Raw genomic sequence first — 19,535 nt, 5'->3', positions numbered from 1 at the left:
TAATTTATTCCTTGTGCAATTCCTACTTTTTCATCCTATGACAGCTATTTATTTTGTGATAATTTGTTCAAAAACATTCTACTCACAATTTTCCCCATGATGATCTAGAGTAGAGAAGTAAGTTTTACTTGAAATGAAGGAAAATTCCTCTATGATTTCTCTTAATTTAATCTGGAACTAAAATTTACTAAAAAAAATAGGGCTTTAAAAGTCACTGAATGTCTGAATTCATTAACTTTCTTGGAGCAGGCATCACCCTGAGACTACATCTAAGTCCTATTATGATCCAAAGTCATGTCCCAAGGAGACTTAAAGTCAAGAATTTCTAAGACCATCTCAACAGGCTTCTAATTCTATTATGGAATGGTGTTCAGGATAGATTTTTAACTCTAATTTGAAAACTTGCAGTTGCTTTCCTACAAATACAAAATTGGGCCATTTACCTGCTGGCAGGAACTAGTTAAATTAAATTTAGACTTTGTTGAAAAAGACCACTTTTTCTTCACTTGGTGAAGTGTTTCTGAAAACTCTGCATCACTGATTATATAAATCAAGGAGCAATTTATATTTTACAGATTCTGCGGAGAATTCAACTGATAGAGTATGATGATCCATTTTCCACCTTTTTTGGAAAGGTTAATACATGACTTAGAAATGACTAGCAGTGCAACTCAAGGCATCTGGTCCACGGGCTGGGACTCTAGGACAGGTGAAGTTTGGACCAGAGTGTAACTCAACTTGCTGATCACTGAGAAGTTTTTTCCAAAAAACAGAGTCAGATGAAATAAAACATGTGTTTGATAAAGTAGTTCAAGTTACATTCTGGTGTAAGCTTCTTATCTCCTCGAGGGCCCATGACAACTAGGTCACAGACAAGCACACTTTGAGTAGCACTGTTTGGAAGCATTTGCTCTTATTATACTTGTCTACAGTATGCACCCAGAGGTGTAAATAATATAATGCATTTATAACTGGGTATATATCATAAGGGCACAGTGGTAACTGGGATGACATATTATATTAAATAGGACATCTTTTCAGTGTTGTGATCAGTGTTTGTCCTGGTCATGCTCTATACGTCACCCTTGATTATTTCAGTATTTTTTGCCTTTACCAATTTATATATAACTAATCTATAAAAATGTTATTCAATGACCATTTGAATAATATTTAAAGCTATGCCTCATAGTTTGTTCTTTTACATGAAAGAATACTCTATCAAGGTTAAAAATAATTATTTTAGAAACCCTATAATATGACAATGGTTAAAAAATATCTACCCATATATGTATACGTGCACATATATATTTAGCAGTGAAAAAAACTTAAAGTTGGGGAAAATCTAATGCAAATTTTTTCTTGTAATATTTCAACCTGTCTTTGTGATGAGATTAAGTGAAGTAGAAATATTATGGTTGAATGTGATTAATTAAAAGCCAGAAAACCTTGAACATTGTGAATTCTATAATAAGTAAAATGATAAAGGCTATGAATACAATTAGTTCTATTTTTCCACAAGAGCATTGCATTGTTATGATGGCAGGAAAAGAAGGTTTAACTAAACTGAGCAATGAATCAGGATCAAGAACTATTTTTATGTGCATTTCTGTAAAATTTTTAAAATTTTGGTTTGCTTCTGAATGTATGAAGCTACAATGATGTTGAACAAGTTAGATAATGATGCCTGGGTCATGAGGGATTGATAATTAGTGCTCAGAATTGGCATTATTCACTCCCCTTCAAACTGGTGGTTCGTTCTGTTGATCAAAACTAAAACAAATAAATGAATAAGATATATATGGGCTTTCAAATTCTGAATCAAATCTTGCCGTTGAAATACTGGCCCACCTACCAAAATGACCCCGTTATATCTCAATCTATAATTTCAAGTGACATTTCCATGAAATGGTTATGATTTCCATGCTGCCACAGCGTCATCCCAAAAGGCATGAAGGCTGTTCTAGTCAAGCACATTGGGGCTTTGTGAGAAATACTTCATAGCAAAGATATTCTGTAAAAAATTCACTGACATTAAGACAGTAAAGTATACTATTTTTAATATATATGTCTTTGGAGATAGCACAAACTAATTTGGTTCCTTAACTTGTAACTTAAGGCATATTACACATTATGTATTCTACATTATGTAGAAGGATTCAGTATCTAAGGTACTATTAAGACTCTTTATTCTGATGCGAAACATGAAAGGGAACTGAAAAGCACTGCTATTAAAGTCAGAAAGATCTGTCGTTGATGGAAAGCTACTGCATATTAGCTCTGTGACCTTGAGAAAGTCACTTTATTTCTCTGAACCTCTCAATAAAATGAGTTATACATCTACCTCAAAACCTATTTGTGAGGATTAAATGAGGTAAGGTATGGGAGTGCATTTTAAACTATAAACAAAATACTAATAAAAAATGTTGCTAATATGTTAAAATCATGAAATTAGAAACACACAATTTTATTTTCCTGTTTTTGATAACATGTGACATACTATTTTCCCCACTGGAATAAAAGACTACTTTCCTAAACATGTTTATAAGATCATTTGATAACTATGATGTTAAAAAGCATCAGTATGTATAATTAAGATGTCTTAAGCCATCTTGTTGGTATTTAATTTAGATGTCTATATTAAATATCTATATCTTATCATGGCATTTCACTTCCATCGACTATAAATACAGCTGCGTCCTAGGCTATTTGAGCATTGTACAATTATGTCCAAACTAGCCTATCTCAGTTACTAAACTGACCAAAATGGTCAAGTTATTTTGATAAAGTAATGTGACTTTATTAAATATTACTCTTCTAAAAACATTGCCAGTCACATTATTACTTTATAGAAAGTTTGTTTTTAAATACTGGGTTGACTGATCATAATGATTGAAGAGGCCAGTTTACTCATTTTGAGAAGTAATTCTTAAGTTATATGGTTTGATAGCTTTTGCTTTGTTTTTCCTCATGACTAACATAAAAATATATTGTGTTTTATTATTCAGTTTTACCCCTATTGAATTATTCTTTGTTCTCAAATTAATGCTAGCAATTACTCATCATTATTTACATGCAACACCAATTTCTTGGTTTGAAAGACAAATAGAAAAGTCTAAATAAAACAACTTTTGTAGAATTTTATTGTGTTATACTGAGCTGTATTTATTCAGACTACCTTAACATTTGGAGAAAATATAATCTCAGAAAATATTTAAGGGCAAAAAATTAAAACCCTGCTCTTTTTAGCTTTATAATTGCCTCGTGTCAAATTATGTATTTTAAAAACTATGTTAAATAATGCAGTTTTCCAGTCTTTAATCAGTATCATAGAAATGTAAATTTAAAATGTCTTATACCTGTATTTATATTTACCTATACTATATTTGGTTTAAAATGAAATAATAACTATATGTTATTCATTAGCTAAAGCATCCAATCAATATTTTCAGAACTTTAATTCTGAAGTTCATTGACTTTTCTGACTTATTGTTAACAACATGGGGAAATAGTTTTAAAGCTCCTCATGGATCTGTTTAATAAGCATTTCATTTATTTTACCAAATCATGTGTCCCTATATATTAGATACAAAACAATGCCTGGAAAATAGTGAGTAAATTAAAATGGAAACTAGTAATTCCTCACTAAGAAAATATAATGTTCCTTGTGATTTGAATTTGTAAAAAGGTTTCTGGCTGAAAACTCTGAATTTCCTTGGTATGTGTCACAGGCAAATCCAAAAACTAAATTTATATAAATACTCCTGGCCAAATTGCATAATATTTATGCATAAACTAATTTTGCTACATTATTGGAAATTTAAACTATGGTTCATCATTTCATTATTAAGTGACCACAATTTTAAGGAATTTCAGTAAACCAATGTCTGTCACTTCTTTTGCAAAATGTCAGGACACCTCTAATCTTACAGAAATGCCCCATGAAACAGCACAAGAAGGAGGCTGAATAGTCAGCCCATGCCCTGTGTCTTTACTTAGAGTCAGTCATCCCCTAACCTCTGGTCAGTAGTTGAGACTTTTTATCCTTGTAAGGGAGAAAAATACATTTAGAAATTTGAAAATTTGCCTGAACCTGGTCATGCACTTTTGGACTTGTTCAATCAAATAGTAAAAATATAAATCACCTTTTCTTAAATAAGAAGGTGCATGAAAAGCAATCCAGATAAGCAAGTTTTCTCCATTTCTGGATTTGGCTGCAACATATATTTTTAAAAAGATAAAAAAGTGTCCTTAATGTAGAATTTATTCTAAATGTTCTTCCTTTTCTGAGAGTTCTTTGACCTACTTGCCACTAATGTATTCAAGTCTACTATTCACCCATTACCAAGAGCACAATTCATTAAGAATATTTGCATTTTTGAGTTATAGATTCAAATCTAGTGTTCTGAATAAGTATTATCCTAAGATCACATGAACTAAAGGAAATATTCATTCTTCAAGGGCATTTCATCAAAATCAGTCTGAATGTCATGTCAAAAAGCTGGTCATGTACTTGAAACTTCTGTATTAATAGTAAAACACATCATCTAGATTGGAATGTATAAGACTTTATGAAGGCACAGATGAAACTGTTAGTTTGCAATTTCCTGCAATAAAACTGACAGATGAAAATGTTTATAACACAGATTAATCATGTTTTCATCTAAGAATGTTCTACATTCAAAGAGGGGGAATTATAGCCCATATATTATGATGAGCCAAAAGAGGAATGCATTTATTTGTTTATATATATATATATTCGGAGGGATGTATTTTAAAGTAATCTAATTTATTTAGGATTAAAAATATTATAAACAAAAAAATCATTTTTGTTGATAGCTAATTATTTGGAGTGTATTATACCTTACTAATAAAGACTGTCAACTGTTTATTATTTAGCTTATATAACAAAACTCTTTTCAAATTAAAGATATTAAATTCAAAAAAAAGTTTCTGACTAATTGCTATACACTTTAACAATCAATTAATATTTATATGATACATGACAACTGAAAAAATATTCAACATATTAAATATTAAATTTCATCATCTAAAGTCCTGCTTAATATATTAATTCTAAAAAAGTCCTAAAATAATCAATTATTGATGAAATAACTTTGCTGAGTTTCTTTAAAAGTTTAATGATACATTTTAAGTAGTTAATTAACATAAGTAAATAATAATATGTAAATCCTAAATGTCCCACAATGAAATCAAAATAAATCTTACACATTTTTTGTGCACTTTTCAGTTCACAGCTACTTCATTTATGGACTTTAACTGGTGACAAAAAAAAATGGCTCAAAAAATATCAGCTCCAAAAACTGACAAATGTGCAGCAAAAGATTATGAAAACATGCAGTGGTTTCATTAAATTAACAACAATAAATAGAAAAATGTAACTAACGTATTACCAGTTTGTGCCATAAATTTAGCAGCATCAGCTTGTTCCTGAGGGACCCTTTTTTCATGAACAGATCGAGGTCGCTGACTTTTAATTGTATGATCTCCCATCATTCCAAATTCTAAAGACAGAATAAAGGTATATGAAAGCTTGTGTGCAGACATTTCTCACAAATTACATCACTGTCTCATGCAATATGTTCCTACACAGACCTAGAAGTTACTGATTAAATCCACGATTCTAAATTTTTTAGGCTGATCTGCTTGGAACATTTCTAAACTCAAATCAAAAAAATCTATAAACAAGAACATGGTTTCAAGAAACAATGCTAACAGTCAGTGAAATGACACATCAGGTTTTAAGTCAGCTGAAGAAACAGACATAGTGTACTCTTTTCTGATCGTGTTTTGCAGCAATACGTGAGAAAAAATACAACCACAGGGCTAACTTTTGTTTTTCAGAGATAGAATCCTGATGCAAACCAGCTGTTGCTTTGCTGAAGAATCATCACCCCCGACAAGTTTTTTCAACACATCCTTGAGGAGTGAGTGACTCTGTAACCTAGCTTACCTAAGGCAAACATTCACTTGATGGACTGTTTTCCCAAAGACGAGGTTTCCCTTAGTGTCCTCCAAAGCTTATAGAAAATGGTGGCTTAGATAACTCTCATTCTCTCCTGCCTTGTGCCCACATAATTCTTCATCCCTTTTCTAACCACTTGGAAGAGAGTGTTTTCTCCTTTAAAAGTTATGTTTAAGAGAGAGAATGACTCCAGGTTTCTGTTATTTAATCCTTTCAACATATACCTCCTAGGAAAGGAAAATAATCTGGGCCTAACTTAGAGACAGATGGGGGAGAGAAAAAATAAGCTGAACAAAAGAATAGATTCCACATAGTGTACATTTATTTAATCTATATGCTTAGAACTCTGTAAGCATTCCATGCTTATTTCACTGTTACTGTAAAATAATTTGAATAAAACCAAAGCCTGATGAATGGAGTGGTTAGTTCTGGCTCACAGGACTGTAGGTGGGGGAAGAGCATTGCTGAGGGGCAGGGGTCAGTGATGCTCAATGTTCCAAGAAAAGTTTTGGGTCTTTAACACCAGGTCTTTCATACATGACACACATGACTGGGTAAAATATGTTCTAATGATAGTGCAAATAGATTGCCAGAACTAATAATGTCAACATTTGGGAATGGATAATTTCACCAGCTTATTGTCTTGGCTTTTCCCATCCATCTTTAAATCATCTTCTGCTAAAATATTACAATGTACCTTGTATGATTAAGCAGTGTATTTTTTATACACAACTCTGATCTTTTATGCAAGGAGAAAAGACTAGCACATGTTTTTGTCCAGCCTGGCAGATTTCCTCATAAATATTAAAGTATGGCTCCTGACAGATTGATTTGTCAGAAATTCTTTCAAGATATTCTACCCAAGAGAACCTCTCATGAGAAATCTGAGAAATCTAAATGTGTGTTTGTTTTTATCAGTTTAGATAAAATCCAAGGCAGGAAATGGAAATTTTCATAAAATGTCAGTTGCTTTAATCTCATAAAATCCATCACTGTTTTCCATTACTGCCAACATCCTTTCTTTCCATTCATTTATGTGTACGTTATGTGCTGCCTAAACCATGCTTCATTCTGCTAATGAGAAGTATCTAATCACCTATCATTTAATGATTTCGGAAAGTGATGTAGAAAATTTATATCTAGACTCCTGCACTATCCAATATTTTGAAATATTATATATAATTGAAATTTCTCTGGATCTGAAAATAACAAAAGAAATTTAATAGTAATTTTTATTAACAGTATGCTTTACCTTCTGTCCTCTTGAATTTATCATTTAAATTGTGTACGTGTGTGTCTATCATTTAGGGCATCTGAGTCAGAGCACGTGTTCACATAAGTAATCTGGGGGCCCTGATGCTTACACTAAGGTAGTTTGGGCACCCGGAGGGCAAAGGACACCAAAGAAAGTATCCCATGCCTACAACTTCCTAACTACAAGGTAACTTTATTACCTGTTCTAGTAGAAGGCAATTCTTCAACTCTGTGGCAGCATGATAATAGCCTGCAATTTGTTTTCTAAGGAAAAATAGTTTACAGGGATTATGATCCTGAAATTTAGGGGTCTGAGGATATAGGTTGGCTCTGAGATCATTTTAAAAGTGTCATATTCAATTTTTAATGATTTCTGAAATTTAAACACGAGTAAAGTACTATTGTTTTTTAAAATAGGCATTAGTATTTCAGTGAACTATTTCACATTATTAGCTGGAATGTAACTGAAGCTTCTCAAACACAAATTACAAATTTTATATTACAAATTAAATTTCTATATTCTTCACTCTAGTCACTTCTACTTATTAATAATCAATGTTATATGAGCATTAGTGCTAATGCCTTATCATGGGTCACAGCATTTAAGAAATTCTTCAATCATATGTGAACTTGATTACATAAGTTTTACATAATCGAAAGTTTAAAATAAATTTTCTGATTATTGTTACCAATATAATTTATATTAAAAATTACTTAAAAAATTAAAACTATTCAATAATATGAGGTCTTGATATAACTAAATTCCCTATAAGATAGAAGACATGCTAACAATTTACTTCTTTTTCTCAGATGGAAAAGCAACACTATGGTGGTATTTTTTTAATGTGCTAGACGGATTGTTTCAGAACTTAAACAATCCTAATTTGTAAGTGAAACACATAAGCTCTTATCTAATTAAGTGAGTTTCTTCTGCTAATGTTTATGTGCCAAGTGTTTTAAAAAAAACTCCTTTGTTTAAGGGTTGTTATCAATGGTAAAATTTAACAACAAATGCTATGGCTCCATCCATTTCCCACAATGGAATACTTTCAAAATATTCGTGCTCTCTTTCAAGATGATATCATATTCAATTTTCTTCATTTCTCATGAATATAAAGGCCAATTGGATCATCTAAACTTAGGGAGAAAAAGCTATCATTTTTGCTATTATTCTCTTATTTAGTGAATATGGGTTGAGGTAAACCTTTAGTGTGTTATGCTTTCTGAATAATATCAGTTCTTCATGGTTGTTGATTTATATTCAAATGATTCTGAGGTGGCAAAGATCATATACTACATTAGTTACACGAGAAAAACAGCATAGCCAAATAAAAAGATGATCTGCTTTGGTAAAAGCAATGAAAAGCAAGTTATGAAATCAAATGAAGTCATGTACAGCATAATATTGTATATGTACATATGGTACATGGCTTATGAAAATACAGGGTTATTTCCTATATCTTTATGTTGATGGTATCGATGAAGTGGTGGATAAATAACTGCGTTCATATATAAAACTCATATGGCTTTCCATGTTTAGGCACATTTTCTCATATACACTCTTTCACTGTGCTTCTTGATAAAAAGCAGTAGTCTCTGGAAGTACGATACAATCAAAGTCACATGAAAAAAAGGTTTTGAAAATCTGTTGCTTTAGGTATAGTTTTATGTCTTTTCTTCTCCCATCCAGGAATATTATAAGTAGATCGTTAAGAAACAAATACACTTGAAAACTGACTCTTGGTAGTCAATTGTCAGTCATGAAGTTTTTGTCTGGAAATCAAGGGTTATAATAATGTGAAGTCATCAAAAAGTTAAAACACACACATATCCGCTTGTTATTTTACCATGTCTATTCTTCAATGTATGGACAAGTAGAGCAGCAAATTAGTCGATAACAGTTATTACTGCAAACTATCTTGCAATATAAATATTAACTTCACATTGTTAGCTAGCTTTCCTTTGCGTTTCTACAGAAACTATTCTAGCCCACTGTTGCTTCTCAAGAAACTCCCAGAGATATGCCCTACTTTAATCTACAGCCAAATTGCACTACTTTTTGTCATGGAAATGGTCAAGCCAACGCAGCCTTTCTCTTATTTTCCTCCACCTGAAACATCTGCTCCTCCAGCCATGCCTGCAATAAAGTCCTCTCCAAATCCTCCTCAAATGGCACCACCTCCATGAACTAACCAACCAATCAGAATCAGCCTCTGTCTGCCCTAACTTCTGTTCTGCTTTGTATCAATAATGGACTTTTACTTATTAGACTGTGTCTTATTCCCCGAACTGTATTATGAACTTATATGGAAAGGAAGTATGTCTTACAAGTTTTAAAAGCACCTCCTGCTTTGTATATAACTGGGGCTCAATATTTATTCTATAAATAACTTTCATGTTAAGAATTGCTTCTCCAAAAGACAAATTTCTAGATACCTAGAACCATTTCTTTAACTTGTTTGGTGAACAGTTCAATGGGGAAAAGATAAAATTCTTAGAGAAGTACTTAAAAGTTAATTATGTATGATTATGATGGTCAACATTTCTTTTGTCAACAGAGTTAACTATTGTTGCTATTGTGTCGATAAATATATTCAGATTATTATTTAAATAATTGAAATATTACTTTATTTAGAACTTAAATCTCACTGTCCCAAAACAAAGCTTAATGCACTAAAACAATGCTTAATTTTTGTCAATAAACATTTATCAATTACTTACTGTTTTAGGTATTAAAATTACAAACATAAGTAAAAAATAGTCTCTGATATTCTCACACCCAAGAAAACCCACTAAACATGGCCTGATCCTTTCAAATACATAAAATTATTTACCTTAATCAAAACATTAAGCTGCACTTGTATGTTATTAAATTTGTTCATTTATTTTTACACTTATTGGAAACAGAGTTGGCACAATTATGTTGCATGCAGATTTTTTGTGTGCATAAGATGGCCTGGAGATATTTAGGTAGTGAAGAAGAGACCAGATCATCAGTCATTATGATATTCTTCTGTTTTCTGAGATTATTTAAAAAAAATTTTTTGCAATATGATTAGACGTAAAAATTGTTTTCTCTCCCTCAACAACTCTTTGTTGAGTGCCTATATAGTCAGGTACTTTATGAAAACATAGAGCTGATTGGGAAAAAGACTATTATCTACATCATCAAAAATATTTCTAGAACTGGCATGAACTATTGGAAACAAGGAATTTTAAAATTAGACATCATTAGCTGGAATTCTGAAGAACGCTGTTTAAGAAATACATTTTACTGTTAATTATACATTAATTTCATTTTCCCAAAGAACCAAACAGGAATAGAATAAGTGGATGAAAGACAATTTCCAAAGAATTAATTCAAATTAATGACAATTATATAATAAATATCAGGAAATATTTAAATAAATTTTGAGAAAATCAAAAATTAATATTAAGAAATATTTAAAATAAATTAATGCATGTTAAGAAATATTAGAAATCTGAGAAATCCATCATTAAAATTTGAAAGGTTAATTGATATTCTTTCCTTCAAATTATTTCTTGGTTCTATTGCCATAATTAGATACGTGGTTATAGGCATGAAGATGCTATTTATTACAATAATAAAACAGAATCTTGCTTTTCAAAATACTCCCACAGAAATGATTTTATTAGGTAGTTGGCCATGACTCTGTTAAGTAAATGGGTGATTTAATGGCACTTCTAAAATGGACAAAACATAGTATAATGAAATGATATACTGATAGTATGTTTATAGAAAAAGTTTAAATGATCAGATGTTTTCAATTAAGTTGTTAAATTATGAAACCCAAACTATTTTATAGAAGAGATTGTCAAATATATTTAGTGTATATACTCTTAGTCAATGATGATATATTCTAATTCATTTTATTTCCAAATAGAAGCTTTGAAATAATTACATATAATGATAGATTCCTTTTAGAACTTTTCAAACATGTATTCAAAAATTATATTATAAAACATCTTATCTAGAATGATTCCAGGACATTTGGGGTATAAACCCTTAAATCATCATTTTTACACTTACTCAGTCTTACTTCTGGGAAGTGTTAGTAAACTGGATGCACCGTTCCATGTAAGAAATCATCAATGTGTGAAATCATGTAGGAATTATTTGTTAATATTTCTTATATATTATCCAATTGCATTTTATGATCTCATCTCTTTTTGAGATAACTTTTGGATTTTTATAAACTATCAGTAATGGTTTGCTTGAAAGATACTTTATTTGTTGGTGATGAGTAAAATAAATGTAGAAGCACATAAATAATAAAGCAATTCTACTTCCAATAGTAAACTAGTAGGATTCATCTTTTCTTGTTGACCTGTATCAGAATTTAATTTAGCATTTTAGTACATCAGTGGCAAAATAAGATGCTATGTTGCGAGTTCCAGCACTTTTAGTAGGGGACTAAAACCCTCACACTATAAGACGTGAATAATCTTATTGCTAAAGTGGCCCAGTAAGATCTTAGGGAATGTGAATTACAAGAAAGTAAACTGGGTTGTCCCTGGATGAAGCATTTCTACATTTTCCTAACAAGAACAGGGCTGGCTTGCTTTCCTGCCAAGCTCTTTGACATGCAGAGGGAATCAGGCCCACAGAAAGCTTCTTTGAGGCCTTATTAAGAACCCTGGAAAGTACCTCTACCCGATTAAATGTGAAACTTTTGTAGGGGTTTAAGAGGCAATGAGTGAGAAATCATGGTTTGATTTGAATTTTAGATAGATTACTGTAATTGAAGAATGGAGAGCAGAGTCTAGGGGAACAAAATTAGAGGCAACATAAACTATGAAGAGCTACTGCAATTGTCCATATACAACTATTTGTGATTGGGTAGGGGGTCGGGTTTGATCGATGGGTCACCAGCAACTCCTAAGCCTGGGGGAGCAAATGGATGGGGTACCCCCATTAGATAAGAATCAGAAGTCCCAGCTTACTGCAGGTTGAGTACATCTTTGGACGATTGGGTCCAAATTGTTGGCAACTAGAGCAATTGCCGGTGCCCCAAAAGTTTACAGGGAAGTGTTTTATAAGAAAGTTTACACTTGAAAAATGGGACACTTTTAGTATGGTATTTTTGAGAGATGTTACCTTTGTATATATATTACATTATGCATATTGTATTATATGTATTGTATTATGCATTCATTTAGAATGTTTAAGAAAAATGATTCCTCTATGATTTTTTAATTAAGGCTTATATCCATATGGGACTTTTCCACTTGCTGAAGCTCAATCTCATTTCCTATAACAGTACAGCACAGAATAATTTAACTTAAAGCAATATCACTGAACGCATATTTACTGAAAGAAATAATTTAACAAGATACCCCGTGAGAATAATTAGTAGATTCTACACTCCAACTGAAAGTTAAAAGATTAGGTAAATGGTTGCTTGACCCAAACATCTCAACATAAATACACAGTGGGTAAGCCATGAAATGGATTTTTCATGCTTTTTCATAAGGCACTGGTATCTGGATAGTTCTGAAACATATTTACTGCACTTAAACCACCTTCGTGTGACTCACATGATCTCAAGCTTGTACCTGGAGGTAAGAAAGAAGTTCCTTTGTCATTTATGCTTTTTAACTCATCCATTTTGTTCCCACAGAATTTCTTTTTTAGAGAATCTACAAATATCAAAATAAATAGTTCTACTCATGTGTAACCATTTATTGCTATGTTTTTGTGCCTTATCACATAATGTTTTAGTTTACAGCAGTATCATTGTATACATGTTTACTGAAAGAAATATCAAAACTGAGCTTTTAATGAAAATGATTCCACTAAGACATACATATAGTGCTTACAGCAATTTCTAAAAATAACTATAATGCCATCTTAACTATCCTCTCAATACTCCAGCTTATTTTTCAGGGACACATGAATACATGTGGATAATAGTTTCAGTATTTTTCAAGTCTATAAATTATCCTTATAATCTATTAACATATATTCAAACTTGTTTCCATCATTTATCATTATCCATATTGAAGCCCAAGGGGCATTCTATAGAGAGAACTAAAAATGATTAGCCATTTCAAAGCAGTGTTTCAAATACCTAGAGACAAGGAAGACCATTAAACTAAGATGTGAGGTGCAGCTGAATTGTCAGGGTGGACAAATAAAGTGAAGACCAGCAGATGCAGCTCCTGTTTTGAGCATCACACCTGAAGTTCTCCGAACCTTTTTCCTCCTGTTGCAAAAGGGGATTCTGGGAACAGGGTCTCTGAGGTCTTCTGAAGCTCTAAAATTGCATTATTTTCTCAGGTCAGAAGTTGGCACGTGAACATAACATACAGGCTGTCTCTCAGCAGACCTGGAGGCCTAGAGGCTCTGACCAAGGTTGACTGGGGTGTGCAGAGACACACAGGCACCCGAGTCTAAGTAAAACACAGAGTTGTAGTTGCTTCTAAAGCTTTTCTTAAGTCACTCAGTGTGGAACTGTTCCCTGGATGCATGTCTAAGCACCAAAGCAAGGTTTACTTTGCATGGGAGGTCTCAAGATTGCACAGTACTTATTTAAACACCTTAGCCAGCACCCACGCTGGAGAGGGAATTTTTTAGAAGACAATATGCTTTCAAAGGCATTGAGCATGAATAGAGTCCATTCATTCAACAAACATTAAATGAGCAATTACTATATTCCAGACAGGATTCTAGGCACTGGTGATATAGCCATGAACACAGTAGACAAAAATTTGTTTTTGTGAGATAAAATTTTATCGTTATTCCTAGTCTGATAGGCAAGGCTTATAAAATCTTTCACAAATATTAAATTTACTAGCCAGCCCTTGGAAAGTTTCATTATAAGCAGTCAAATATATATGTGTCAGATTAATAACTTTTAATTTCACTCTTTCATTCACAAACTGCTTCAGATAAAACTGATTTAACTGCATGTCTCATCCATATCATTCAACAGAAATCGGTTAAGAGGACCACTTAGATGAAAATGGTTGACTCAAAAGCCAGGTCACCATATCCAAAACAATGCTGTGGTCTCATTGGTTTCTATTCTATTATCTTCAGAGTTTTCTTTCCTTTCAATTTTAATTGATTTTGCTATACACTGATCTAGTCTCTTTATACCCCTTAAGAAAATGTTTGTTATTTCTCATTCCATTCACTGTTGTCATATTATATCCTTTATATCTTTTTATTTTTGTAAACTACCCAAGAAGACATAAATATGCTTTCATTATACCATGCCTCTCTATTTTCCTGTGGGCAGATATTTACATCTATGTTGCCTTCAGAGGTTTGCCTCCAGAGGAAAGACTCCTAGAAGTTGTTTTGCAGTGTGATGTCATCTCCCATCCCAAATATACTTCACAACAAATAGTGAAGGAAGGAAAAATGTTAGATTTTTTGGGTCTATTTTCTGTCAAAATACAACACCCCTCTTCATCCTAATTAGTGCTTTTTCTTGTCCAATTTTGCTTGATATTAATACTATTATTGCTGCTTTGTTAATGCCTTTGCTACATTTTTTTCCATATGCCTTCTACTCTTCAGTGTCATTTTGATTTAAGCATATATCTTATATAAAACATGTATAGTTGTATTTTAAAAATCCCATCTGATCCTCTTCCTTTTAGTAGGAAATTAAATCCATTGACATCCATTATATTTATTATAAGGTTGGACTTATTTCTTCCATCTTATATTAGGATTTCTCTTTAGCATATTTTCTTGCTGTTTCTTCATTTTTCCCCTATTTAAATTTTTTTTGGATCAGTAGGGATTTTCAGTCACATTTTTTCCTCTAGTTATCCTTCTTCAATTATTCCAAGTGCTGTACACTAATTTTATCACATATACTTAAGTAAATTTTTAAATCTATCACTATCTATAGTGAATCAATCTGTACTCTTTCCCAAACCAAGACAAGAATTTGAGTGTGCTATCCATGTCTCACTGTCTTGATACATATCATTCATTTCCAAATGATTGTATATTGTGCTGCAATAATTAGACTTTACTATTAGTCTCAGCTATTAGTCTAACTATCAGTATTAATTTCTTTGTTGATCTTTCTTAGATTTGTTTAATTTTGCTCAAGTACATCGTTTAACAGAGAGGAGTCTAAAATTGACTCACCTTGCCTTCACACTTGAATGCTAGTTTGGCTAGATCTAGAAATTTAAGGTCAAGAAGTTTTATCTCAGTTCCTGGACCAGGGATTGAACCTGGGCCCCCAGCAGTGAAAGCACTGAGTCCTAACCGCTGGACCACCAGGGAACTCCCAAGGTCGAGAAGTTTGTTTTTCATACTGAACTTTGATGATAACTTGGGCCCTGAATACCGGTATCCAGTGTTGCCTGTGAGATGTCTTCTGGTAAGAGAATCTGCTTTTCTTTCTGGAAGGCTTTTTTGGGATTTTTCCTTTTATCCTTGGAAATTTTACCAATGTATGTCTAGACATCAGTCCTTCTCACTCAGCTTACTTGGTACTCTGTTCCCTTTCCATACAAGGACCAACCCTTTAGCTGAGCATACTGAGGGCTTTTCTCCAACTTCCTCTTTTCTTGGTTTCCTTCCATATCGGGGTGTGGAGGTTCGGAGTTACTGCAAGCTGCCCTCTGTTTCCATCCCAGCCCCTCTGTTTCCACTAAGAACTTCCTCTGAGAAAAGTCAACCCCAGATTTCTGACTATTAAAGGATAAGTGCAAACCATATTACTTTCCATGTCGTTCTCTGAACAGTTCTCTTTCCTACTTACATAAGTCTTTCAAAAGCATATCCTCTAATTGCTCACTTTCCCCTCGCCCAATAATGTCAGGCTATCTGACTTCAAGCCTCCTTCCCAATGAAACTGCTCTCTGGGAAGTCAGTTGCCTCTTAGAAACTGTCACGTTCATCCTGATTCCTTCAGCATTTGACACCCTCCCACGCTCCCCCATCCCACAACTTTTCCTAAAACGTTCACCTCCCTTGGTTTTCAAAGCTGACGATTTGATTTTCTTCCTCTTCCCGACTGCCTTCCATCTCTTCCATTGCTTTAGTGGCTCTTCATCCTCTAAAAGCTAAGTTTTCCCCTCAGGATTTATCTCGATACCCTATCCCTGAGAAATTCCACCCATTCCTACAGACTCAGGTACCGCTCTTGGGCAAGCAACCATCAGTCTTCCACTCCTCTAGGCTGAACTATCTCCAGACCACCTACACTACAGTGCCCCCTAGATACTGTGACACAACTTAGTATCTACGAAAACAAGCTAATCCCTGCCTTTATGAGAGCCGGTCCTAGATGTGCATTTCAAATTTAGTTTTAATAAACATACAGTGCTCAAGATAAATCATTTGTGAATAAAGAGCAAAATAAAAGTTGACCAGAAATAATGCAGAAATTTTTCTTAGATTTATCAAAAATATCCTGATGGACCAGTTTGGTTATGTAAAGATGGGCCTTGGCACTAAATCTGGAAAACTGATAGAGAGATATTATTTTGGATAATAACAGAGGAGTAATTTGAAATTTACTGAGGCTGCCAGGGAGACAAGGTGAGGCTTCTTGGGGAAAATAGAGGAAGGAGGTGAGGTTAAAAGGAGAGGCTTAAGGAGTAAGGAGAGAACCGTCCAGAAAAATGGTGGAAAGTTGAGACCAGAGGAGAAAACTGTGAGATTCCATGTGGAAGGAACATCAGGATCAATTTTAAGAACACTGATACTTAAGTATAAATATATATACTGTGCTGGGGTGAAATAAAATCCCTCTACGCTACAACCAACTTTTATTAAAAGCCTATACCCTGTATTAGAAATATTTACAAAGAGGTGATTAAAGAAAAGAAAGATTGATTTCACATTGAAGTTGGCAAGGGACAGAATAAAGAGAATAGCCCAGACACAAAATACAAAGCAACGATTGATGATATAGCTAAAATACATGTAAGAGTGGGTGGGCAGGAACACATAATTCCTCCCTCAAAAAATCCTTAGAGATATTGGGAGTATATTGAATTTATAGTTCTAAATTATGTGGCAGATCAAGCCAAGTGTTTGTTTAAAATTTATACTAAGGTAAAGATAGTCTTCCAAAGGCTGGAGAATTCGGGAGCACATCAATGATAACTGTAGGGTTACAACTTGACATTCTTATACTGGGCTCTGGGTAGCTCATACTGTAATATATATTAAACACGGTCCCTCAGCTGATTTTGTACCTTCTGAACCATATGCACACTCTAACCTAATCTAGCAAGGAGTCCTAAGTTGTTTACTAGTCATCACCTAACTGGGTTCTACAGGACTGGTGGCCAAGTGGCTAAGGATTGGCAGAGAGGGTTAAAGACGGCATCTCTTATATGCTAAATCCTTCCCTATTTCGGTTTAGGGCTTTTTCTTCTTCCCTCACCCCAACCTTCACAGGAGACACTAGCTTCGACTATTGTGAATTGTTTCACCAAGACTTAAGTGGGAGACGTAATTAAAGTTTTGCTTTTCTGAAGGAAAAGCAATGTCTTCTTTGTGTTGTAGTTTTAATTTTTCAATGTTTTCCTCAATTATAATATCTCTTCAAATCTATGTATTCTGTATATTATTATCCCTTTGCCAGAAGTATATGTCAGGGTATGTCTTCTAGGCTGGGATATACCTGGCATAACAAGTTATTTTAAAGTGAATATATTGGATTTTTGATGACTAAAGTTCGATGAGTCAACACTGTAAAATAGCTGTAGCAAAACTCAATAGAAACTTTTGAGTTTGGGATTGACATGTACTCACTGCTATATTTAAAACAGATAACCAACAAGGACCTACTGTATAGCACAGGGAACTCTGCTTAATATTATGTAACAACTTAAATGGGAAAATAATTTGAAAAAGAATAGGTACATGCATATGTAGAACTGAATCACTTTGCTGAAAATAACACAACATTGTTAATCAACTCTACTCCAATATAAAATAATTTTTAAAAAAAAAGATAATTAAGAAAAACTTTGGTTGCATTTTCTAAAGTGTGGAATTCAGGACTTTTGGTCTACTTAGCATTTAGTTGTGGTCATTAGTGTTTTACAGAGGAATATTGATAAATATGTAGAAAGAATAGTGCTCAGAATGGTAAAAGAGTGAGAAATGGAGTGAAGACTGTCTCAAAAATTATAGTTTAGTGTCAGGCTTATTTTGGAAGTAAATTTTGAGTGCCCAATGGATAAGCACTTCAGGGAAAAGAATCTAGTAGAAAAGCTAGGGAAAACTTAAAGAATCAAACCTCATTTTAGAATTATAATCTCTATATGTACCACAAAAATAGATTCTTATTAGAATCAAACACTGGGTATGTTTAGCTTGGAAAAAAACTCAGGAAGAAGTGATAATTTTCTTTGGATATCTGGAAACCTTAAGTAGCAGAAGGATTACAAATAAATTAACTATGTTGTTTATTAAGAAAGAATTAAGGGGAAGGGTCAAATCCATAGGAAGAAATTTCTAACAAATTGGGGTCCATAAAACAGAGTGGGTGGCCATATGAAATACCAAGCTGTTAATCAGTGGAAGTACTTAAGCAGCGGCTGTGCAACTAATGAGTATTGTAGCAATAATTCCTACATGGATGTATCTCGGATTCCTAGAATCTGTGATTCTTCCTGTTCCCCTAACCCCATAGTCTATCAATTTTCCACTGTCATGTCTCCATCCAAAGCATGTTCCAAATCTGTCAAGGTCTCTTCAGCTCCACCACCACCACTCAGGTCCACACCCCACTAGCCTCCAGCACTGGGATCATTGCAATGACCTCCTAACTGCCCCCCACCCCTGTCACCACTTCTGCTTACAATCCAGTCTCCACAGAGCAGAAAGACAGACCTTTTAAAAGATAAAACAGATACTGTAAATCCTCTTCTTAAATTCCTTTCATGTCTTCCCAACTCTTAGAATAAAATCTAAACTCCTTACTCTGTGTCTTATTAAGAGTCCTGTGTAATCTGCCCAGCCTACATTTCAAAAACCATCTCACATCCTTCTCCCCATGACTAACCGTGTTCCAGCCACACTGGCCCTTTAGCTCCTTAAACATACATTGATTTCTTTCACTGGAAAGCTCTTCTGATCTTTGCATGGTTGATTCATTCTTGTCATTTTTATCAAAGCTAAAATCTCACCTCCTTCCAGAGGTGGTCCCTGACCACCAAATACAAATACAGTCATTCTCTAAGACCTGAATTTAATTCTCTACAGAACTTATCAATATCTGTGTTGTTTTAGTTTTTATGTATTTGTTTAATAACTGTATCCATCAACACACTAAAATGAGCT

General features: G+C 33.4%; 1 protein-coding gene across 2 annotated transcripts in view; it reads right to left on the bottom strand.

Annotated features, from left to right (window-relative positions):
- ADGRB3 (adhesion G protein-coupled receptor B3) overlaps positions 1 to 19,535 on the bottom strand; it is an 802,271-nt gene that overhangs the window by 492,792 nt on the left and 289,944 nt on the right. For both annotated transcript variants that reach the window (XM_029224183.1, XM_029224184.1), the window contains one exon: positions 5,412 to 5,522. In XM_029224183.1, coding sequence (XP_029080016.1) covers positions 5,412 to 5,522 — 111 coding nt within the window. The remainder of the gene's footprint in view (positions 1 to 5,411; positions 5,523 to 19,535) is intronic.

Source organism: Monodon monoceros, unplaced genomic scaffold (genome assembly GCF_005190385.1).
Source record: "Monodon monoceros isolate NGI ecotype Baffin Bay Population unplaced genomic scaffold, NGI_Narwhal_1 Super_Scaffold_15, whole genome shotgun sequence".
Classification (NCBI taxonomy): Eukaryota; Metazoa; Chordata; class Mammalia; order Artiodactyla; family Monodontidae; genus Monodon; species Monodon monoceros.
Note: the sequence above shows the minus strand (reverse complement) of the source record. Positions and strands in the feature narration are given on the sequence as shown.